This window comes from Triturus cristatus, chromosome 8, assembly GCF_964204655.1.
Source record: "Triturus cristatus chromosome 8, aTriCri1.1, whole genome shotgun sequence".
Taxonomy (NCBI): domain Eukaryota; kingdom Metazoa; phylum Chordata; class Amphibia; order Caudata; family Salamandridae; genus Triturus; species Triturus cristatus.
Window position 1 is genome coordinate 1,660,161,468 of NC_140591.1, and position 23,651 is coordinate 1,660,185,118.

A 23,651-nucleotide genomic window follows, 5' to 3' on the forward strand; every position below is an offset into this window, starting at 1 on the left:
ATCAATCACAAAAATAATGCTGCAGCCGCCCAATCGATTTCCTCCATCATGGTGCTGTCATAGAACGGTCCGCCAATTGGCTGAATGACATAGTGCCGCAAATGCAGAGAGTGAGCATCGTTCTGGTGCAGGCTCCGCCTCCTCACATGCCTGAACAGACATCTCGCCCATCTGAGGTGTTGGGCTTGGAATGTTAAAAGTCTAGAAATTGACGCCAACCCTGGAACCCAGGGACACCACATTCCTCAGGTGTCTTGCACTTTTGTCCCTTCAGCAACACATGACAGTCTGCGGAGCGGTGGGGGCGTATAACTCACTGTTCTGTGCCTACGGCCTCCGTCAGTAGAATGCCCGCTTGCTCTCAGGGCCTTTGCACTGCACCTGCTCCAGCTCCAGCAACCGTGCATACAGACACATCGCCAGCCACATGGGGCGGTGCCTCACTCCCCTGATGCCAGCGGCAGCTCACCGTAGCAGCTGGACCGCCTCACTCAGCCCTGGCTCCAGGCATGGACGGCTCCAGGCCGCACTCTAAACGGCCTCATTGAAGGCCACGCCCACATGCAGCTGATCCCCTGCCGGGATGCACGTCAGTGCCCCAGACACTGTGCCAGGCCGCACTTGGCCTCCATCTGGAGGAACCACATTCCAGCGCTCCACCAGGCCAGTCCCACAACTCAGGATTCCCCTTTACCACTGCCCAGGAACATCCACAGGTTCACAGCCAACCATGCAGACCGCCTAAATGGGTGCCAGAGGCGTCACCAGGGAAATACACTCGTCCCAGGCAGGTACCTCAAAGGGCACCATCTTGCAGCAGGATAAGACCCCCTTGTCGCCAGTGTAGAGGGACGATAACCTATGGTCATGGGGACTCTCGGGGCCTATCAATATGCATATCCCAAGGACAGCACTTGTTATAGGGGGACATGCACTCGTCACGAACAGTGCTCGCATTTTATTTATCACCTCTGGGCCAAGCCTGGCCCACAGGATGCAAGTAGCAACATATTGATATAGTAGTCGGATGTTCTCAATACAGGTGGGGCAAGTCTACAGCCTTTAATTGATTATGCCTGACTTTCCTCTACCTTTCAGTACCCATCCTCAATTCCAGATACATGGCATGTGCCTCTTCTAACGTGATCGCCAATAATGTACATTAAGAAACCTCTATCAGTTAATGCACTGCAGTTACTGTGTCTGTAACCAAAGAACCACATGACTGAATCCAGGTTGCTGCAGCTATTCACTTTGTTAACAGAAAACTTGGTGGCGTGCTGAAAAATAAAGCACAGCACCCATGCATTTAGCTATATGTTCCCACTCTTTGCTGCTGGCAGCCGGGCAATGTGTGACAGCTGCAGGCATGTTGTAAAAGCACAAACAAAACAAAACAGCGATGGAGGTGGTGGTGGGGTTAGGGCGCCGCACAGGGAGATTAGGTATGGAGACGAGCAGGAGCACCAAAGATACAAACTGGGCTTGTAGTGCAGGGAAGGGCAGCAAAAGAAAAATAACAGATAAGCTTTGAAATCGTAGGGAAGCTGTACTTGGACGGTGCTCCTCAGCCTTCTGGGGAACTGACGTATGGGCTCCGGGAACCAGTTAGGAGCCAGGAAATTATAGCAATGGAAGAGTTAACCAATAGCAAGCAGCAGGCAGGATTACACTCCGTATACTGATTACACCTGGTCTTCTGACCTAAAAAGGAAGAGCAGGATGGCCAAAGACTATGTATATGGGGATAATGAGGCACCTGTCATTGTAACAGTTGGTGGTCCAGCACCTAAGCCTGTTGGCTATTGTAGTTTTTATATTGCTTTTCAGATTTCATGAATGAGTGTTCCTAGAAGTTGGCTACTTTTGAGTTAAATAGCAAGAAAGACAGCACGGTACGAGCCTTCGGGCTTGTTGTAAAATGAAAATAAGCTGCATTCCTGTTCGATTTTGCACTCTATTTTGATATTTTCCTTCTTCACAAAACATTATTTCTGTTTTGTATGATATAATTGGTGCAAGGCTTGTTTATTTTCTTTCCATAAGTGATGATTCCATTACCACATTACACTTTGTATATTTGACTCCGTGTACTTAAAGTAGTACATTTTTGCTAACTGGTTACATTATTTTACTTCTTATTTCAGACAAAGGACATGTTCTTCTTCCTCTTTCTGCTGGCTGTTTGGATAGTGTCATTTGGAGTATCTAAGCAAGCGATCCTTGTGCACAATGAGCAAAGATGGGACTGGATCTTGCACAATGTGCTATATGAGCCTTACCTCACACTCTTTGGGGAGATACCTGATAATGTGGACAGTAAGGAACCGCTTTGTGTTTGTCACCTGCCATACTTGTTTCTAGTTCACCTTCTGCAATTCCTACACACCTCCTGAGCCATCAGTAATAGAGTTTTAAGCCTGTTGAAAACGTACAGCTTATTTCAAAGAGAATTTCGACATTCCAGTGTAATTTACGGCCACCGCAGGTTTAAATCCTCAAAACAAATTATTTGCTGTATTCATATTATTTGATTGTGATTATTGTCTGCCCCTATTTTGTGCCGCGTCACGCTGTATATATATCACTTGTGTCACTGCACTTATCACTTGCTCCGAGCACGGTCAGTACACAATTGGTGTGTTTTTTGGCTACTTTAATTCAGTTGTCATAGAGTGCCGTTATAACTATTTGCATAATAATAATCCTTTTTTTCTTATCTTGGTCTCCTGTTTCCCTTCCTTAATGATTTATGCATTTACTTTAATTGCCTTTGTAACTACTGGTTGAGACATTGTTGTTTTGCTATCATAGCTGTGCAAGAAGGCGCAAGAGGTTTGGAAATGTGCCCCACAGTATTTGGTCTGGCGCACACGCCGCCCTTGCGCGAGCAGGTGCCCTTTACTTATCCCCTTGGGGTGTGCCCACCCCTTGGTGTACGTGCCTCGTCAAGTTTGGTGTCCAGGGTGCCGGGTGGCTCACTACAGATGGAACTGTTTGAGTATCGGTACCTGCTGCCAAAAGTACCAGAATTATTTCAGCTTTAACACAAACATATTTAATAGCTGATTTCCCACCACTGACAATTCATCGTGATTAAGGTACTGTGATTATCTTGAGGTTACCAGTGTTGTGCGGGTACGGTCAGCCATCTGATATTGTGAGGCATTCGACGTGCACATTGACTGCATGATGCGAGGGTGGAGCGTGCAACGGCCGTGTGTTTGTTTCGGCATCTTCATCACAAATGATGCAGTTTGTAATTCACTACATTTACGTGGTTTGCTCATAACGTCCATCCATGCGTGGAGGACATCTTTGACCAGGCCAATTATTTACACATCTAGGCAGTTATTTATTTTTTATTTCAAATAATGTTTATTGAATTTTCAAGAAATAAACAAATAAATAATGATAAACACAATGATAATGATAAACACAATAATAAGATGATAACCAAGGGCAAAAATGATAGAGTACAGACAAATCATAGGAAATACAAAGTAAATAGAAAACAACAAGTTGCTCAAGTGCCTTACCATGGGAGCCGCAGTGGAGCTGTAGTGACACACAAGTGGTCAATCAAGCACAGTTTCACACGAGTAATAGTAGAAAATACAATACAGTACAGGAGTATCAAGCAAGTACAGTTTGCTCAATTATAATAGTAGAAAATACAATACAGTACAAGTGTATCACAGCTGATCTAGCGTTCTATAAGGATTACATTATGGACGATTTGTGTCGATTTTCACAGAGGGTCGTATGAGAAGGAAAAGGCGTCAAGGGTCTTTCATAGCTTCCTGTGTGATTTACATCAGGGAGAGGCGTGAAGTGCGATGTTGTCAGCTCCTCTAAGGAAGGATAACCATTCTTGCCACATCCTAAAGGAGACTTCATTGGAGTTTTTCCACTTATTCAGTACAATTTTACAGGCTAAAGTGAGCATAGTATCTAACAAGTATCAGTCATTCACATCTGTGATCTTTGGGTCCAGAGTACCAAGTAGGATATAGGAAAATTCCCTTAGAGGGACTATGTTGAAAGTAATGCTTATACATTTGTAGATCTTATCCCAATATGTTAGTAGGACAGGGCAATGGAAGAGGATGTGAGTAAGGTTACCAAAGTGAGATTTACAATTCCAGCATGTAGGGCTTTCGCTGAGTTTAAGTTTAAAGATTCTCTCGGGGGCCAATATGTCCTATTTATTAACATAAGCTTGGTTTGCGATAATATTGGAGAGATTTTTTTCGAGAAGGTGGTGATATGTATCCTCTCCCAGTCGAATGGGATATTAATAGAGTTAGGTTTGGATTTTATTTCACACTTCTTGTGAGATTTATGAGGCTTAGGGGATAGGAGTTTGTATATTTTAGAGACGATGTGTCCTGACTTTTGTCGCTGTAGCATCGTTGAGAGTATTGAAGGATCGGAAGGTTTAATAGAGCGCATTGTGAGGAGTGATTTTAGTTTTAGGAATTTATAAAAATCTATTAGGTTTAGCCTGTGTTGAGACTGCTGCACGGAGAAAGGTAGGGGGAGAGTCCCTGTAAAAAGGTCTTTGACTAGATTTATGCCGTTTTTTGGCCATTGTTCCCAATGGAGCATCCCTCCATCAACCTTCAGGTTCGGGTTGCGCCAGAGAGAGGTCAAGTTGGATTTGTTCATTTTTAGTGCGGAGAAGTGTTGCAGTGATAGTAGGGCTCTTTTAGTGTTAAGAAAAATATATGTTGAATGGGGCATGGAGGATAAATCCATAGTGAGGAGAGCAGGCAAAGGCATATTGTTAATGATTGATTTTCTATGTCCAACCAGACTGGAGTGTAGTCCGCCTGGGGGAGTAGCCAGTTAGATCTCTGTTTACATAGATACGCGGTTTGATAGTTCCTAAAGTTTGGAAGGCCCAGACGACCTTTTTCTTTAGGCAATTGAAGTTTTTTCATAGATAATCTGGGTCTCTTACCTTGCCAGAGGAGCGTGTTAAAAAGCTTATAGATCCTGTTCAGGAAATCATTTGAGTCATTGGTAGCATGGTGGCCAGATAGTTAAGAAGAGGAGTAATCATCATTTTTAATGTCTCAGCTCTGCCCCACCAGGATAAAAATTTAGGTGACCAACCATCTAGCAATGAAGAGATTTTCTTGAAGAGGGCATTTTCATTGGTCTGGAGGGTGGTGATCAGATCTCTCGTGAAGTCTAAGCCTAGGTATTTGAAGCAGTTAGGTTGCGATATAACATCCGAATTACCAATAATTTCTTTCCCGCCATGGTTGTTCATGATTTTTACTTCAGTCTTGTCCTTATTCAACTTATAACCAGATACTGCAGCAAATTCTTCTATTGAGGTCATAAGTGCAGGGATATCAGATTCCTCATTCTCGGAAACAAATAACACGTCATTGGCATAAGCAGTTATTTTGACCGTGCAGTTTTTGAAACGTATCCCTGTGATCTGTTTATTGTTCCTAAGTTGATAGAGTAACGGTTCAATTGCAAGGAGGAATAGAAAGGGGGAAAGAGGACAGCCTTGCTTTGTTCCCTGTTCTAATTTAAAGGAAGATGAGAGGCACCCTCCTGCTCTGACCCTGGCCGAGGGGTTAAAGTATAGTGTCATTACCATACGCGTAAAATTCTCACCCAAATCAAATTTATCAAGTGTTGCTTTCAAGTAGGCCCAATCAACTTTGTCGAAAGCCTTTTCGGCATCTAAAGTGATAGCAACTGTTGGTGAGTCAGTAAGTTTGGCTTTCTCAAGGACATGTGCTAGAATACGAGTATTATCACTAGATAGCCTGTTTTTTTTTTTTTTAAACAGCTTGTGAAGGGTGGATGAGTTTGGGTAACAAGCTTTGGAGGCACTTAGCAAGGATCATTGCATACATTTTGCAATGTAAATTAATTAGAGATATAGGCCTATAGTTCTTAGGGAGTGTTGGGTGCTTCCCTTCTTTGGGAATTACTGCTATGATAGCTTCTGCTGGTGTCCCATTAATCTGACCAGAGTCACTAAATTTGTTAAACAAATTTAGAAGTGGGAGAATCAGTGCCAAGGAGAAGCACTTGTATAATTTTGCATTAAACCCATCAGGGCCAGGAGCCTTCCCGACTTTGAGGGCCTTTCTCGTGTATTCGATTTCTGAAGTGGTAATTGGGCTGTTAATTTCAGTTTTTCCTTGTTCTGAGAGGGCAGGTAGCATGCATTTGTTTATCTATCCCTGAAATGTTGTGCTGTCCAGATCCTGGTTCTTATTATACAGAGTACTATAGAAATTCTCAAAAATGTCTGCAATTTTATCAGGGTCAGAGTGAGCTAAACCTTTTTGGTCTATTAGGTTTTTAATCGTGTTCTTCTGCAGTTTGAAATTTAAGTATGATGTTAAGCTCTTCCCTGCCTTGTTGGATTCACAAAGCATGATGCTTTTTTGTTTGTTTATCCATATCCCTGCTCTGTCACTTACTATTTTATTGTACTCGTATTTCTTTTTTACTATTTCGCTCAAGACTGAGGTATCTCTGGATATTACATGTTTTCCTTCTAGTATAGCAATCTCTTTTTCTATCTTTTCAAGATTGTTATTGGAGTCCCTAGTCATGGCAGTTCTAATTTAAATGATCTCTCCTCTGATGATGCTTTTTAATGCCTCATCTTGTGAGGTGCGAGGAGTCTCTTTTTATTAACTATAAGGTAATTCTGTATCGCTCTTTCAACGATTTGTCTATGTGACTCTTTTTCTAAGACTTCATTATTGAGTCTCCAAAAAGGCTGTCTTTTAAAAGGCTTCAGGCCAGTTATAGACAAGATAATACATGAGTGGTCTGAGATTACTCTTGGTTCAATCGAAGTTTATTCGATCCTGGCTATGGCGTTACCTGAAAATAAGTAGGTAATCAATGCGTGAATAGGAGTTATGAGGGGATGAATAGAAGGTATATTCCCTCCCTGTGGGATTTTGTAGCCTCCAAGTGTCTATCAAGTTGAAACATGTGCAAAGATTTATAAGGGCTTTGTGAGAGTTGTTGGTACGAAAAGGACAGCATGAATCCCTATCTAAGGCTGGGTCCATGGGCAGGTTGAAGTCACCCGCTAATATGTGCATAGCAGTATCTGGGATTGTATCAATTTGCTTGCTTAGATCTTCCCGAGTCATCTCTATTAGGGGCATAAATATTAGTAATGTAAAATTCCGTATTGTCTGTTGCCAGTTTCGTTGTGATCCACCTCCCCTTAGTATCAGATGTGCTTGTCACCATGTATATATTCGATTCTTTGGCTAATAAAGTCAGGACACCGTTTTTCTTACCTTTTGCATCCAATCCAGCAACATCGCTGTAAAACCTATTTCTAAGTGAGTTAAATTGTTTGGAGTCGATCTTCATTTCCTGTAGAAAGAAAACGTCACCCTTCTGTTTATGAAGATAAGCAAGGATCTTTCTCCTTTTGATAGGGTGGTTTAAGCCCTTAACATTCAGGGAGACTATTTTGAGATTGTTATGGGCCATATGGGTCATAGGACCTGGGGAAGTTTGCAACATCATAAGTGCCTTATAAACATTGTCAGTGATTCTCTGACTATGGGGTTGGTTTTGTACGATATAATCACTATATGAGGAGAGGTTGTAACACCATTTTGTACTTGCGATAAAGTTAGTGGACACAGTTGCGTTAACTTGACTGGCAATGTGGACATGTTGTGTATGTGAAGCTTACCACTCGAAGAAGTACCACCTGTATATACAAGGTTAGCAGTGCAAAACATTTGACTTGCGGGAAAAAACATGGCACTTGAGAGAAAAAACGTGGCACTTGAGTAAAGGAACATGGCACTTGAGTAAAGAAACATGTCACATATATGGTGCTTAACATTCATTGAGGTACCACCTGTATATACAAGGTTATTACTGCAACACATGGCACTTGAGTGAAGAGCCATGTCACGTATATAGAGCAAACCATTCAATGAGGTATCACCTGTATGAACAAGGTTATCACTGCGAAAATCGTCACTTGAGAAAAGAGGCGAGGCACTTGAGTAAAGAAAACAACTATAGAGAGATAAAATTAGAAAAACAAGATCCAAAACCCTAGTCCTACCCACACTCATCCCTAACCCTCCCAACCAACCTTGAAGATAGATAACTGGCATTGTGACAAGGGAAGAAAGCTCCCCTCCCATGGGTGCCAGCCAAGAGTGCCTTGGACGCATGAGTCCAATCTGTGGCTTAAGGAATAATAAATGTCAAAGACTAAGAACAGAGAACTGAGTGTGATTAGAATGTGATATGCACTATTGCAATACATAAACATACTGTTGGCATAAGTATTTACGCATATTAACAGTATAATGCAAAGTGGAGCAAGTAGTGGAATTTTAACATAATAATCTAACAATATCTATTGGCCAACAGGCCAATTGGACATCAAACCGTACCTGGTCAGTAGGCATATTCATAGCCTGTTTCACATCAGATTGCTAATGGGGCCTAAACAGTTGTCAAATCAGCACAATATTGAATGGTAAGGGCTAGCTAACTAGCTGAACATTAACAAATTACCTGACGGCCTTCAGTAAGGACCTAGGATCCAAACCAGATTCAATAAGGACGGAATATTCAAGCCAGATATAAGCAAGTGACCTACGCCATAAACACAGAGCACATTAACACATCAAAATGGCTTAAAGAGACGTGAATGAAGAACAAGTGAAGGTCAACAGCGATCATCTCGCCTGTCAACCTACATTAAGGATAGAAAAATACAGGCTCGTGGCCTGTGACATTAAAATATGGAGTTAGGTTAAAGTGTCTTGATTGAAGATCAGGTGATGGCCATACAGCTTCAAAAGAGGCCAGAAGAGTACATATTGTCGCTATGCAAAACATTTGTGGAGGTATGCCTTTGGAATCAGATGAAGGCCAAGAGAGATCAAATTGTCGTTTTACCGTTCATTGTGGAGTATTGAAACAATGGAGATTTAAGAGGTTATGGAAGAAGGCCGGGAGGCCCTGAGGTCGCCGTGTCCATAAAAGGATCATCTGATAGAGACTACTAGCCGCAGATTCCTTCACGTAGAATTACTCCCAGGCGTGAGACTGGATCCGGAAACTTTTTTGCCACAGCATCCCTGTGCGCCGGGGGCGGGACGACATCACGCGACTCCGCCCAGGCGTCGTCTGCGCACGTGACATCAGCGAGGTCACATGAGACCTGCCCCGGCGCACCTGCGTCAGTTTTTTCCTTTTCTGTGTGCAACGCGGATCCGGTCCTTGCTACGGGTTTGTTTCGGGCCCTTTTTCTCCATTTCTTTTGGTGGAAGAGTGTGCGAATGCCTTCAGGCTTCAAAACTTGTATGTTTTGTGGGCATCTTATGTCGGCGACAGACCCGCACCTCATTTGTATGTGGTGTTTGGGGGAGGATCACGGCACCACTGTGAGGCCTGTCAACAGTTGAAGCTGAAGTCACGGCGGCAGCGCCACATGAAACTTCTCTCGGGGCGTCTCTCCAGGTCGACGTCCTCCCCTCGGTCTGCTTCGGCGGACGGCTTCAGGTACGGCCGTGGTCGTTGTCCTCGCCCTTCTCCGATGTCATGTGAGCGTCGCTCCCCAGTGGGTAAGTGTCGCAGTTTGTCCCCGAGGCTGGTTTCCGGCCTGCTGAGGACGTGGACTCTCCGCGGGTGATGTGGCCCTGCGTGTCGTCCTCTCCACCGTTTCCCGGTGTTGGGGCATCGAGAGTCCAAATGAGACATACGCGGCGGCTTTGCAGGCCTCGTTGACGTCTTCCACTCCTGGGGCTTCGGCAGACCCCTCGCCTTGCGCAGGGCCCTCTGCGGCACCGCCGGTGGTTACAGCCCCGTCGCCGACTTGTTTGGATCCATGCTTGGAGGATGTAGTGCTGTTGGGGTGCGGCTCCTCTGGGGCACCTCCTTCAGGCCACGGCGTCTCTGCCTCGCCACAAACTCCTGCGGGAGTCCATGTGGTGTTGCGGGAGGTCGCCAGGGCTCGGGTCGCATCCCCGAGCCCCTCTTTGACAAGGTGGTCCTGTCTAAGGCCGAGGTGACGCCGCTATGGTGCCAGCAGCAGCTGGACCGTGCAGAGCCACAGGGGTCAGTGAACCCTCCTCGTCCCGCTCCGGCTCGAGGCCGGGTGAGGAACCCTTGTCCTTCTCCGGGCCCCTCTAATCCCTCCCCACAGGCAGCTGCCTCAACGGAGGGCGAGTCGGAGGTTGGATCTTCCCTTGCACCGCCACGTGGGTTGCCGAGCGATCTCCGCCTCATTCTGGGCCGCGACTGGTGAAGGGCTTCGTGTCACTCCCCAGGCCCGTCTCGTTCCCCCGCGCAGGTGAATACCTTGGCGGGGTCAGGTCGGCACCGTTCCGGCACTGCCCCGGGGCCGGTTTGACCCCAGCTCCACTCCGGTCTCCGCTCTGGTCTCTGGTGCGGGGTGACTTGGAGGTGCCGACAACCTGCCTCAGGCAGTGGACTCTACGGCTCCGCGCAGGGGTCATACCGCGGATTCGTCTTCAGACGCTCCTTCTTCTCCAGAGGCAGGCTGCATATTCGTGTCATCCTCCCCGGAAACTGGTTGCCGTGTGGTGTCTTTGTCACCGGCATCGAAGGGTGGCTCCTGGCCCTTTCTGAGGCAGAGGTGTTGGTCGGAAGAGCAGCAGGTCTCTCATTCTTCGGCTCCTTCTGACTTCCAGGTCTGGCCCTTGCCCATCCCGCTTGGCCTCGGGGACGGCTGCCTTAGTTTGCAGCCGTCGCCCTCGGAGGAGCTGCTTTCCCGCCCGCAGGGCCCTACGGAGGTGGGTGCGGCCTTCGCTCATGCGGTGTCCACGGCTGTGTGCATCCTGTGTATGGGTGACCCAGTGGCTCACTTTCCGGCGGACCATCTATTGGAGGTCCTCCACCAGGGCTCTGGTGGGAGAGAAATCTTACTTCCCTTTGTAGGTTCCCTCCTTTCTTCCTTGACGGGGGCTTGGCGGCGTCCTGCCTCAGGAGACCCGGTGCCTCAACATCTTCTGCACCGGCACCTCCCGGCACCGCATGACCCGGTGTGCCTTTCCCTCCAACCCTCTGCCTCCAGTCCTCTTTTGCGGACTGCTTTTCCCTCCCTGCCACCGCTGTTGCCATCCCGAGAGGCCCGCTGGCTGGACTCTTAGGGGCGCAACATGTTCGCCTCCATCACCGCTGCCCTGCGGGCCCTGAACACCTTGTGTGTGCTGGCTCGGGCCTCCTCCTGTTTGTGGGACGTGGCTCGACTCGCAGCATCCCAGGAGGGTGGTTAGGTACCCTTATTGCATCATGCGTTGGATGGCCGGGAGCTTGCGGCATTTATTCTCCTCTCCGCTCTGGACATCTCCGAGGTGCTGGGCCGGGCCATGGCTTCCTCGGTTGCTCTCTGTCACCATGCTTGGCTTCGGGATGGAGTATTCCCTGAGAATATTCGGGAGCGACTCATCGAACTTCCGTTTGATGGCAGCCTGGTGTTTCATGCCCCGGCTAACTCCGCCATCCTGAGGCTCTTGACAGGACTCCGTCCTCCTCCTCAGCCTTACCCTCACCCTCCTCCTCCTCCGCCCCCTCCTCAGTGACTCCTGAGTCGGGTTGATTCTGGGCATTCTAAGGCGGGTTGTTCTGGCTGTGGAGTGTGTTTTCTGGCCATTTGCGTCCTTCCTTGGGACTTTGGCATTGTTGACTGCTGAACGGCCCTTTTGTTCATTATGTGTGTGGAATTGTTGTGCAGACTTGGCCCTGAGATTAGGCCTAATGCTTGCTTAGGTTGCTTGTCAAGCCTTTTGCGGGGTGTTTTTTTCCCCGTGGCTCTTTTGTTTTTCCTCTGCTGCAGAAGTTCTTCCAAAGAGGGTTCCCATATTTTGGGACGTATCATACCCTAGGTGGGGTAGTGGTAGCTGTCATATGGCTTGCGCTCTGCTGGAGGGTTCTGGTCACCTTCGGGTGCCTGTTCTCCATGGCGTTTGTGTAGGTTGCTTTTGCGCCTTGAGGTCGTGTGCGCGGCCACTCGTAGTGGTATGCCCGGACATCTCCTCCTCTCCCCGCTCTTGCCCTGAGGTCTGGGATGATCCTATGTTTTCCCTTGCCAGGCGCCGCCTACTCGGCCTTCCTGGGGCCTCGGGCTGTTCTTCTTGCTTCTGGCGGCTTTTGACTGCCAGGTTGTTCTCCACCTGGAGTGGGTTCGCCTTCTTTTCCCTCGCTTCCTTGGGTCTTCTAGGCTTCTTCTTCTTCTTCCCGTCTTGTCTTGGCATTGGGCTGAAGCTGTGTTGCCTTGTGGGGCAGTGGGGTGCTTCGGCCTCTCCGACCTTGCCCTTGGTTCCTCTTCAGCCTTCTTCTCCCTCCTACATCCTTTGGGGTCGGTGGGGGCCTGCTTGGGGGGTTCCCCTTGCCTGGCAGGGACTAGGTTTGACCTGGTCCACAGATCCGGGTCCCTGTGGGGCCCTCCTTTCTGTATTGGCTGGTGGGGTCCTTTCGCAGACCCTCCTTCCCAGGGGGTATTGCTAGGGTATCTATTCTACGTGAAGGAATCTGCGGCTAGTAGTCTCTATCAGATGTACGAGTTACTTACCTTCGGTAACGATGTATCTGGTAGAGACGATTCTAGCCGCAGATTCCTTCATGGCCCGCCCTTCCTCCCCTATCCTGCGAGGACCCTTAGGTTGGTCTTCAGTACTTGCCTCCCGGTGGGGGGCTGTATCTCCTGTGAGTGCCTTCTTTGTTCTTGACGGGTGGCTCTGTCTAGGGGCGGTTCACTCCTCCTTTGGTTCTTTGGAGGATGAGGTCCCGGTGTTTCGGTGCCCTGCTGCTCGGGCTACTCCAGGTTTGGGGGGGATTGCTTTCTATCCCTGTCCTCCCTCCCCTCCCTTCCTTCCATTGCTATCCTCTGATTAAGGGTCATCTGGCCATGTCTTGCCCTTGTCTCTTGTGGGTGGTTGCCCTTTATGTTGGGGTGGCTTGGATGTTTGTTGTCCCTGTCTGTGTTGGAACTGGTCCCCTTCCTTGCTCAGGATGGGGGTGGTGGGTTTCCTACGTGTACCATGACTGTACGCATGTTCCTTGCCTCCGGGGCACAGAGGTGGGAGGCTGTCTATATGCTGGCAGGGTGGTTACGCTGGGCTCTGCTCATTTCTTTCCATATTTTCTGCTTTTCGCACACTGTTCCCATGCTTCCACAGTTTTTTATCTGGTGGTTCCGCGTTGTGGTGCGGAAAAGTTCTCCGAAGAAAACTGATGTAGGCGAGCCGGGGCGGGTCTTATGTGACCTTGCTGACGTCACATGTGCCGACGACGTCTGGGCGGAGTCGTGTGATGAAGTGCCGCCCCCGGCACGCAGGGAAGTTGTGGCAAAAAAGTTTCCAGATCCAGTCTCACACCTGGGAGTAAATCTACGTGAAGAAATCTGCAGCGAGAATCGTCTCTACCAGATACATCGTTACCGAAGGTAAGTAACTCGTACATCTGGTCCATCGAGGAATCTTGTCAGTTGTAAATGGTCTGTGAAGAAGTGTGGAGAGCCCTGAATCATTACAAGGAACTTTGCTGGACCCGCAAAGACAAACTGATAGTTCAATGCTCTTAGCCTTGGGGAAGTGCCAGGAAACCTTTTCTAGTGTCCACAATTTCTCTGCTGTAATCTTGAGAGATAAAAAGTTTGTTGTTTTTCCAAAGGATGTGGTTATTTTTACGCATGAAGGCAAGGATCTGTTCTACATGCTGGTAACAGAGAGGTTTACAGACAATTGGTCTTGGAGTTTTCTGGTTTGTCATGATTTTCTGGAGCCCAATGGGCCCTATCAAACTCTAGGGGTTTACTGAAAGACAAGTTAGTGGCTTGTGCAAACCAGCTTTCCAAAAAAGTGATGCATGAACCCGAAGGATCTTCTTCCCCTTCAGGAATTCCCCAAAAATTTAAATTCCCTCTCCTGTTTCTGTCCTCGAGCGCTGATAGACGTTTCGTTAGAGAGTCCATCGTGATTGTTAGGTTTTTGAGGGATTTATTCACTTTGGTTTCTGTATCTTCTTGTTGGCTGATTCTACTCTCTGTTTCTGACAATCTAACATTGGTGTCTCTAATTTCCTGTCTGATTGTAGAGATTTCTTCTTTCGTTGATTTGGCAAGATCATGGACCTCTGCTAGTTTACTTAATATGGTATCCATCGTTGCATTGATGTCACGTTTGCCTTAAATGGGAAAATCCGGGTTCAGTGGATCAGCTTTGATTCTCTTGAGGCTCTTGGACTCTTTGTCAGCCTTTTTTGGGCGATTACCGTATTTCTTTACTGTATCGTACTGCAACACCCGTGGCCACTGAATAAAGCTTGTTATTAGAAAAACGCTGATTGGCACTGATTGAGACTGAATGTCACTGGCAGAAATTGGCAACTGATAGACACAGGTGTGTACTGGAATACACTGGTATGTACTGGTAGTCAGACTGGTACTCACTGTTATTCACTGTTATTCACTGGCAGTTGCTGATCATTAAGTGCAGGATGGACCTGGTTGCTACTGATCACTGAAAGATACTGGGTTTCACTGGAAGTCCCTGGCCACCAGGTACAGGTTGTCTTTGATCAGCTGGTAGGAATTAATATTCACTGGTCTCTCCAGACACCGGTCACTAGACACAGATGCCCTTGGTAGCCCTGAACACTGATTGCAAGTCGTAACTGGTTATGACTGGATATCTGGTTGACGTCAGGCGTGAGCTGATGGTTGACAACGAGAGACACCGAATACACTAGAATATTATAAAGAGTGTCATGTCAAGGTCAGGCATATGGCTGCGAATGGTGGGATTCTATTCACAAATTAGGTGATCCACAAAAGGCATTTACTTGAGAGGTGTTCCACAGGTATAATAACTTGAAGATTCAGAACAGATCTAAACAGTGTGTTGGGTTAGAAGTGCAGATACAGTATAGACAGGCATGAACATTACATGTTGGCCGCCACCTTGAGGTCAGGCACCCAAGGGTAAGCAAGGATACATGTTATTACTTCGCATTAAACCACCACTGTTAGACACTGTTAGATATATGCTGCAAATTGCCTTGATTGAAATATGTCCTTTTCAGTTCTGTTTCAGGAGCTAAAGTGCGTGTCCGCTATGATGGACTTGTGGTATCGAGCCGATACCTGCCATTTTGTGTGCAATCTACTCGGTGTTAAAGACAGCGAGCCCCATTGTGACATCTATAAAGCTTTAAATTATTGTTTTCTCAGTAAACATTTGTTTCTTGTAATTCACTAAAGATTGTACAGTCATGATGGCTTATTCCCAAATGTTTAGTCAGCTGTCAACATTCCTTCAAGTTCCAGGTAAACCACCATTAATGTGGAAAAATTGTATCAAACATATGAGAACTATATGATTGCAGTTGATGGCATGGCATTTTCCACCGAAAGGAAGCTGGCATTATTTTTTAGTTTTTAGGAACTGCAGCTATTGAAATATTTGAACATTCACTGCCAATTCCAGTGTCTGGAGGGGAAGGAGTTCAATAGCATGTTTTTATTGAAGCTGTTACGAGACTTGAAAAGCAATTTGTAGAAGAACTGTCATGTAGTTTCCACTAATTAGTAGGAACTGCACGTTTGCGGATGGGCCTCCAGCTGATCCATCAGCATGTGTAAGTCCGAAGGTTCAACCAACTGCAACCCCAAGCACAGGTTCAGAGCACACTCGTAAGTGCACAAGAGGCAGCAGAACACAGGCTGTACACAATGAAGCCATACAGGCTGAAGCAACAAGATCCAAAGCTTATCCAGTTCTCGAAGCAAAGGTGCGCCAAAGAAATGCACCATGTGTTCACGCCACAACAGGACGTGAGGCAGTGCCAGCTCCATTTGATCTTGAACTGGTACGTCCATTGCGGAGCAAAAATATTAAAAGCAATATCCCTGCAACCAGGATCAGAACTAGAGGAAGACCTTTGTAGGAAAGTAGAATCTTCTTTCATGATTACCCCCACTTTTTGCTGGTGTCAGTCTGTTGTTGACCTAGTCTGACTGGGATCCTGTTAATCGGGAGCCCAATCACTGCACTTTCTCCCTAAATTGACATTGGTAAGTACTTTGGTACATTCACAATTGGTTACTGGTGTACCCTTGTGTTAGACCTGGCTTTTTTGGTGTGTCTTCCCTGTCTTTTTGCTTTCTGACCTCCTGGTTTTGACTGTTTTGTTGGTTTAGTGTCTCTGCGCACTTTCTCACTGCTAACCAGTCTTAAAGTGCAAGTGCTTCTAAGGTGAATTGTGTTATGGATTGGTCTTTCCCAGGTTGGTTTATTTGATTTAATCCCAAGTCCCTAGTACTGTGAACTGTGTGTACCTAGGGCCTGTAAATCAAATGCAACCAGTGGTCCTGCATCACTGGTTTTGCCACCCATAGAAGTAGCCATATAAATGTATCTCAGACCTGCTACTGCAGTGTCTGCTCACAGTTTATACTTCCATGCCGCCTTGGCAAGTGCACCCACTTCTCCGGCCCTAACCTTCCCTTTTGTTACATGTAAGGCACCCCTCAGGTAGGCCCAAGATACCCCATGGGTAGGGTGCAGTGTAGGTGAAAGGTAGGACATGTACTGGTGGGTGTGACATGCCCTGGTAGTGAAATACTGGGTATTTTATCTGTCCCCTAGGATAGAATTGAAGGTACTTTGTAACAGCTTATAAGTACAACTTCCTATTGGGGCAAGACAGAGGAATGGAGTTTGGGCAAGAATTTAATAATACATCTTTTGAATGTAGGCAGTTTCTTGCTTAGCCATCCTGTATACCTCTGCTGGGTTGTGGCAAGGGCTGGGGATGTGGGGCATTCACTGTAAACAGCCACTGGGGGGGAGTCGAGCTGTGTCCTGCCTTTCCTGGATGAGTCATGGCTGGGCCGGATAGATCTAGGCTGCATGTAGAAGTAGTGCGAGGAGATTTCCTTGCACCTGAATTGGCCCTATCTCCTGTGCACAATGATGTTTCCATCTCCTGCCAGGAAGTTGGACCAGAGTGGAAAGAACTGGTTTGGACTAAGCACAGAGACTCCCTGCCACAAGAGAACACAGGAAAATGTGGTATAAATAATAGGGCCCAGATCCCAGAACTTTAGAACTCTTTTGGACCCAGAAGTGTGCCAAGAAGAAGAGCTGGAGAAGATGTGAGGAGAAACTACCACTTTGCTGTGTGCTTTGCAGTGTTGGCCTGCAGTGGCTGCTTTTGTCTTGGGCAGTGAAAGGACTGGACTGAAATTTCTGCAACTTCTTTGTGTGAGCTTCAACAAGGGCTTTATGTAGAGCTTGCCCCCTGTTCAAGAAGTCTCAGGAACAGCAAATACTTCACCTTCCTCTGCTACCATCACTGGGAGCTGTATGTTTTGTGCTGCAACAGAAAATCAAGAAACCCTCCGCCATCCCTGATGCCGCTGCTGGCTCCGTGACCTGAAGACACCGCAGAGGGCACCGCCACACTTCGCACCGCAGCCCTGGTCTCACCGACGATGCCTTCTGATGACACCACTGAGCCTTTGCTTGCACCATGACCTGTGGGCACCACACATCGCACTGCCTCACTTCACTCCGCCGTCCTAGTATCCCTGATGATGTTGCTCCATGCCAACATCAATGCAGCTGCCTGCACCGTGGTTTGTGCACGGTTCGTAAGTTAAACGACGCACCACCTCATCTTGCACTCCAGCCTTGGCCTGCTCATGCCATTGACTCCAGTTCGTCAGCCGATGACAGCATGACAGCGATTCAGCAATGATGATGCCACTGCTTGCACCATGACCTGCCTGTACCACAACGAGCACCGCACCACTATGCACTGCAGCCCTGGTCTCACTGATGCCGCTGGACGACCGTCACCAAGCCACTACCTACACCCTGATCCGAAGGCACCACTGCACTTCGCACGGCAGCCCAGACGCCTCCCAGCTACAACCGCATGGAGTTTGATCTGCAACGCGTGTGATTTCAGGGGCCTGATGACACCTGCATTGACCTCCGGAACTGACACCTGCGATGCCGGATCTTTGGAGCTCTCCGCGAGGATACTGTTTTGAGGGTCTTCCTGTCACCGTAGCTGACCTCTGATGCCACGGTTAGCCAGAACTGTTTGGATTTGTTGTTCACGATACCGTGATAACCCCGTACAGAGCTATCGACTTCAAGGAACTGTATTTCAAGTCTATTTTTGCTTATTGCTTTTATTAGGAACCTTAATGCATTCACAAGATCGTGGCAACGGAATGCCTCTAATAATAATGGCTCTTCTTTCTGCCCTGCCCAGAATGAAACTGTGGGCCATGTCTTCTTTGGGTGTCCAGCATACTCTGTTCCAAGAAGTAATTGGCTTACTCCTATATGTAAACAGCTGGGGACTAGGGATCACAGCGTGGCATTACACATTTTTAGATCGGATGCAAGACCCTTGTTTTCTGTGCAATTGCTAAATTGTTTAGGCCACATGTGGGGTATTAGAAAAAAAGCAGAATCTAGACTAGTTATCTTAGCAACTAGGTCTGATCAGACTCCCCTATCACCGGCCATTGAATAGCAATCTCAAGCCCATAAGTGAAGCTGAGATGTTAGAAGCACTTGGGTGCTCTCTTCCAATGTTTTATATTTTATATCTATTCATCTTTTTATGTAAATGAAAAGGGGGTGGGCAGGGTTGATTTTAGAAGTGTATCCCCCTTACCCTGACTAGACTATTTGGACACAGGTGCAAACCATTATCAACTTGTGACCCACATTCCTAACACCTTGTAAGACCCTAGTACATTCTACTGAGGTACCAAGAGCATGGCTGCACCAGGGGTCTCCCTTGGGCTGCAACATTTATTGTGCCACCCATGGGAGTCCACTTAAACTGTGACTACAGGCAGGCCATTGCAGTTTGCATGAGTTGGTGCTTGCACCCCTCTCGGCAGATATACGTTTTCTTATATCTGAGGTCACTGCACTTAAAACCTGTAAGTCACCCATATGGCAAGATCTTCGGTTGGATGCCCCTGCATGAGCAGGACACCCCTACAAACCCTGGAGTCGATTCTCTAGACTTTTTAAGTGTGGTCAGCCGTTTTGATACATTTAGTGGACATCAAGTCATTACGAGAAGCCTAACTGTATAGTGGCTGCACCGTACTCGGCCACGTTTGGTATCCAGTGTTGGAAGTATGATCCCATGTACCAAGAGGCTTCCTTGAGTCCCCCCTGAAATACAAGTAACAGGCTTTCAGGGTCTGACAGCAAGCTAGTGCTGCCGCAGACTACAGACACGATTCTGCCCTCCTGCTGCTGAGCTGAGCTTGAGCAGGGAAAGGTAGAACAATAGGTTTCCTGTCACAGGGAGGTGTGACCACCTCCCAGACAGACCTTAGTGAATTGGGCTGGAGTGGGGGCACTTGCCAGCACCACCAGACTGCTTTGAAGGGCATATTTTGTGCCTCCTTGCTTACTCAAGTTTCAGCCAGTTCAGGGAGCACTTGGCTCCTACTCTGGTGCAAAACTGGACAAAGGATATGGGAGTATCCTCTCCTCTTGCCAACCCCTACTCTGGGAGAGACACCTAAGGATACTTAAGGGCTTACCTGTGGGTGGTTCCTTAGGTTCATCATGGGGCAAGACTCAAGCCTGCAACCACATCGCTCTTCGACCATCTGGGCACTTAAACTTCGCTTGACTTAGCCTGGAACCGAAACTGCATCAAGGAAGACTCCTGCTGCTCCTGGTCTCGCTGTCCTGCAAGTCTTCTTTGTCGTCTGTGCCAGTGCTTCTTCTTGGATCTACACCAGACCTGTGGGCATTACGGACACCTGAAGTAATCTCCCTTGGAGTGAATGAGTCCTTCCCCTGCTTCTGCACACACCATAATGAAGCTCACCAGTCTGCTGCTCCTGAAGTGCCACGGACTTCGAAAGGCTCAGCAACACAGGTGGTGGGTCTGCAACTCCTACGAGGCCTGACCTGTCCTCTCTGCAATTTTGAGGCTGGTATACCTCGTCGGAATTGCTGTGACCAAACCCCTGTGCACCGCGTTGACTTTCAGTCACCAAGACTTGTTGGCTCTGCACTCCAGAGATCTTTGGGCTACAAGAAGCTCAAGCATCTCTTTCTGCCAAGTACAACGTCCTCACTGCATTCTCTGCACCGATGGCCTTCCTTCTTGGTGAGCTACTTGAGGTCCTCTTGCAAGTCCTGTGCCTTCAGCCTGTAGGCCCTCTTAAGGTCTTCTTCTACTCCAGTGGCCTTCTCTATTTGCTTGGGGCCCTCTCAGACTCCCCTGTTTGTGGTGAGTCCCTTGGACCTTGCTGGTCCCAACATTGCTTCTTGTTTGCTTTTCACTCCAATTGCTGCTGCCAAGGCTTGTTGGTGCTCCCGCCGGACACCGACCACCTGTTTCTCTACATCCTTCATGGGCAGCTCATGGACAACTCCTGGGCTTCTTCAGCGTTGACTGGTCCCCATAGCTGCAGCAACAAGGGCACAACTGAACCTTCCGACAACGGTGGGCATTGCTCTTCTGTGCCTCCTGGTCACCTCCGAGTGGCATAGACTCTGTCCCCTCTGCTTGCAGGTTCTTCTCATCTAGAATCCACCCTTGGAATCCACCGGACACTTGCATAGCCTTCTCCAGCAGCATTTTTCCTGAAGTCCTCCATTGTGGTCTACGGCGGTTTCCGATGTCACTGCGCACCTTTGCACCCGGTTTCCCTGGTGTAGGTATCCTGGTTCCTGGGATATCCATGAGTGGGGTGACTCTTCACCCTTCTGTCTTCCACAGGGTTTCTTTAGGGTCCACTGGGAAGGGTCCTTCTTTTTTAAAACTGCCACCATGACTTACCCATTGACTTGTACTGAGCACACAGCTGTGTTTCCACTCTCCAGCCTCCATGGGGTTCCTGGGTATTTACCCTGGGTGGTTCCTTGGGTCCCCAGCTCCTCTTAGTCTAATAGTCCAAGTCCCGACTTCGGTCGCAGTTCACATTCCACTTTCTTTATATATGGGTTGGTCTCCCACTGGAGACCACTGTCTTTTGTGCTACTTACAGTATTGCAATTTCAGTATTCGTGTTGATATCTTCGGACAGAAGATATACCAATGTGATAGTGAGTGCTGTGTAATAATTAGTCCTATTTTTTATATATAGACTGTTCTTTTCGGTTTAACCTACTCTACATGATTAAAACTGGTAAAAAAACAAGCTGCTTAACACTTCTCCTGGATAGGACTGGAGGCTGCTCACAAGAGCTACCACTTAGAGAGATTTCTATGGTTGTCTAAGACCATTAAAATAACCATAAGGGTTGCCTGGTTTAGTACAAGGTATATCACCGTATCACTTAAATAAGTGTGCACTATACACTTAGCCAACCTCCTACAACCACCAAATACACTTTTGAGGATGAAATGTAAAATGATGGAATCACCCAAGTACCGTCTGGAAGGTCCATTCATACTAGACATGTTAAAAATACAATGGACCAGCTCCTCAAAATGTCATGGGAGTTAGTACGGAGAAGCACCTGTATCTCCGAAGAGGAACATGCCACCTGAAGCTCAAACATCTCCTTGGCCGAAGTTAAAGCCAAATGAAAGAAAAAAAAGGCTTTCAGTTTGCTCAGGGTGCCAAAGCATACTTTGGTAAGATTAATTGAAGGCCACAGCGTATCCTCCTTAATACTTGCGCAGGCGGAAACAGGACTTGTGTGCAACATGTTACAATGGAAGGTATGGTCACTACCCCCTGATTTCATCCCACAGAAACCCGGGTCGATCAACATCACGTAATTCCCATTTGCAAGTAACCTGAAAGTTGGACGTATCACGGCCGCCGGAGACCCTTTCAATTACCAAGGCAAATTTGCTACAGAAGCATGCATGCCCCGTGCAATGAAACACCCTTGCATATTAGGGACCCACTTAAAGTATTTTCACAGTCAGAACCACTGAGAAACACTTCGGTGTCCTTATTTCGACACTGAAATGAGAAAGAAAGTTTCCATTGTTCATCTATGAGCTCCTCACCCAGCACCTCATATCTGCCCACTATAAAGTACTGAAAGTGGAAGGTCAATATTGGCAGTATAATGTACCCATGGATTATCCAATCCGAGGATGCCATCTCTGCAACAGTATAAGGTAATTTCTCGAGCATCTCAGTGTGTAACATTGTATATTTAGCATCTTTCCATGCCATACCTATCAGAAAGATGGTAAGGAGAAACCAGATTTGTGATGTTGATGTGCTGTCAAGGTACAAGGCCCGAACATAATGTTTTTAGGGTCCAGCTCAACAATAGAATTGACCTAAGTTGGGACTGACCATGTTGTAATGCAGACAAGTCTTGCTGGTGCACGTCTATTGTGGATGAAACAATGTTACCTAAAGAATAGATTCTAGATGATAAGATAGTCACACTGTTTTCTACGACTGACAGAGCCTTTTCTAAGTTGGCCCTGTCAATCTCACGCAGCTTTTCAGCAATTTCTTGTTGAGATATTTTCCATATCTCGCTATAGACAGCATAAAGGAAGCGCCTTTGATGTTGTTTCCGAGGACCTAATATAAAGTCTCATAATTCCAGGCCATTAGATAAAAAGGGCAAGTGCTGTTTTATCTGAGACAGTGTTGAGGTTTTTAGCCAATAAAGGCACAACTTCCCAACACTGTAAGTTGTTACCACCCCCGGATGTTCACTCTGCACATATCGTGCGTCATGCCTTACTGGCTGTAAATCCCTCTGAGAATCTGTTCTGACATTTCTTAGTTTCTAGTGGCCATATTAGCCATCCCTTCCAATTTGGATCGGATGATTTATGTCCACTCTTATGCAGCATAGTATCAATAGTGTTCTCATAATATGGTGTTAACTACTGCCAGTTGTCAAATCATGCAGTGTGACTACGTGGTGTGTTCAAATCTTTTATCTTGGCTATTTTTTATTTTTTATTTTTTTTCCGTAGTTTTATATAGCGCAAACTTGACCAGAAGGTATCAGGTATCAGAACACTTTACATGAGCACCAGTTGCATTGCACAAGTACAAACTCATTTAAAAAAAAAAAAATTAAGCATGCGAAGATTAAGTGACTTGCCCAGAATAACAGGATGTTGAGCGTCATTTCCGAGACTCAAACCTGGCTCCCCAGATTTGAGATCGACCGTCCTAGCCGTTACATCCTCTCCTATCATCCTATGCCAATACACGTTGTCTGTGGCACAATTCTGTTCAAGAAAATCATTTGTTCTGGTATTAAACAGGCCCTAAATAAAGCTTCAGTTCCCTGAACCTGCCAGTCTTTGCCACCCCCGAATATATTTTACATCTACTGTATCCCTCCATAAGTCGAAACACTGTGTAGATAGCTGGGAAAGAAAAGAAGCAGTATATCAGCTTAGTGTCAGCAAAATTTTCTTTGTAGGTAATGGTGTAAGCCTATAATTAAGTGAGGCTGGTTCAGATGAGTCATAACCAGAAAAATGGTCAAACTTCTCTGCAAAAGCTTTGAACTACCCTTTGGTGGTGTAGGTCAATGTTCCCATTGTTTAAAGTTAAAAACATCACTGGGTGCACTAACGTTGTGGGAAAAATTATGACCATAAAGCTGAAAGCAGAATATCTCAACAAAATGAGCTGTACC

At 46.9% G+C, this 23,651-nt stretch overlaps 1 protein-coding gene across 4 annotated transcripts in view; it reads left to right on the forward strand.

Moving 5' to 3' along the window:
• The window catches only part of LOC146808505 (transient receptor potential cation channel subfamily M member 2-like), a 2,014,188-nt gene that overhangs the window by 1,174,242 nt on the left and 816,295 nt on the right, over positions 1–23,651 (forward strand). For all 4 annotated transcript variants that reach the window (XM_085623584.1, XM_085623586.1, XM_085623585.1 and 1 more), the window contains one exon: positions 2,148–2,319. In XM_085623584.1, the coding sequence (XP_085479710.1) occupies positions 2,148–2,319 (172 nt within the window). The remainder of the gene's footprint in view (positions 1–2,147; positions 2,320–23,651) is intronic.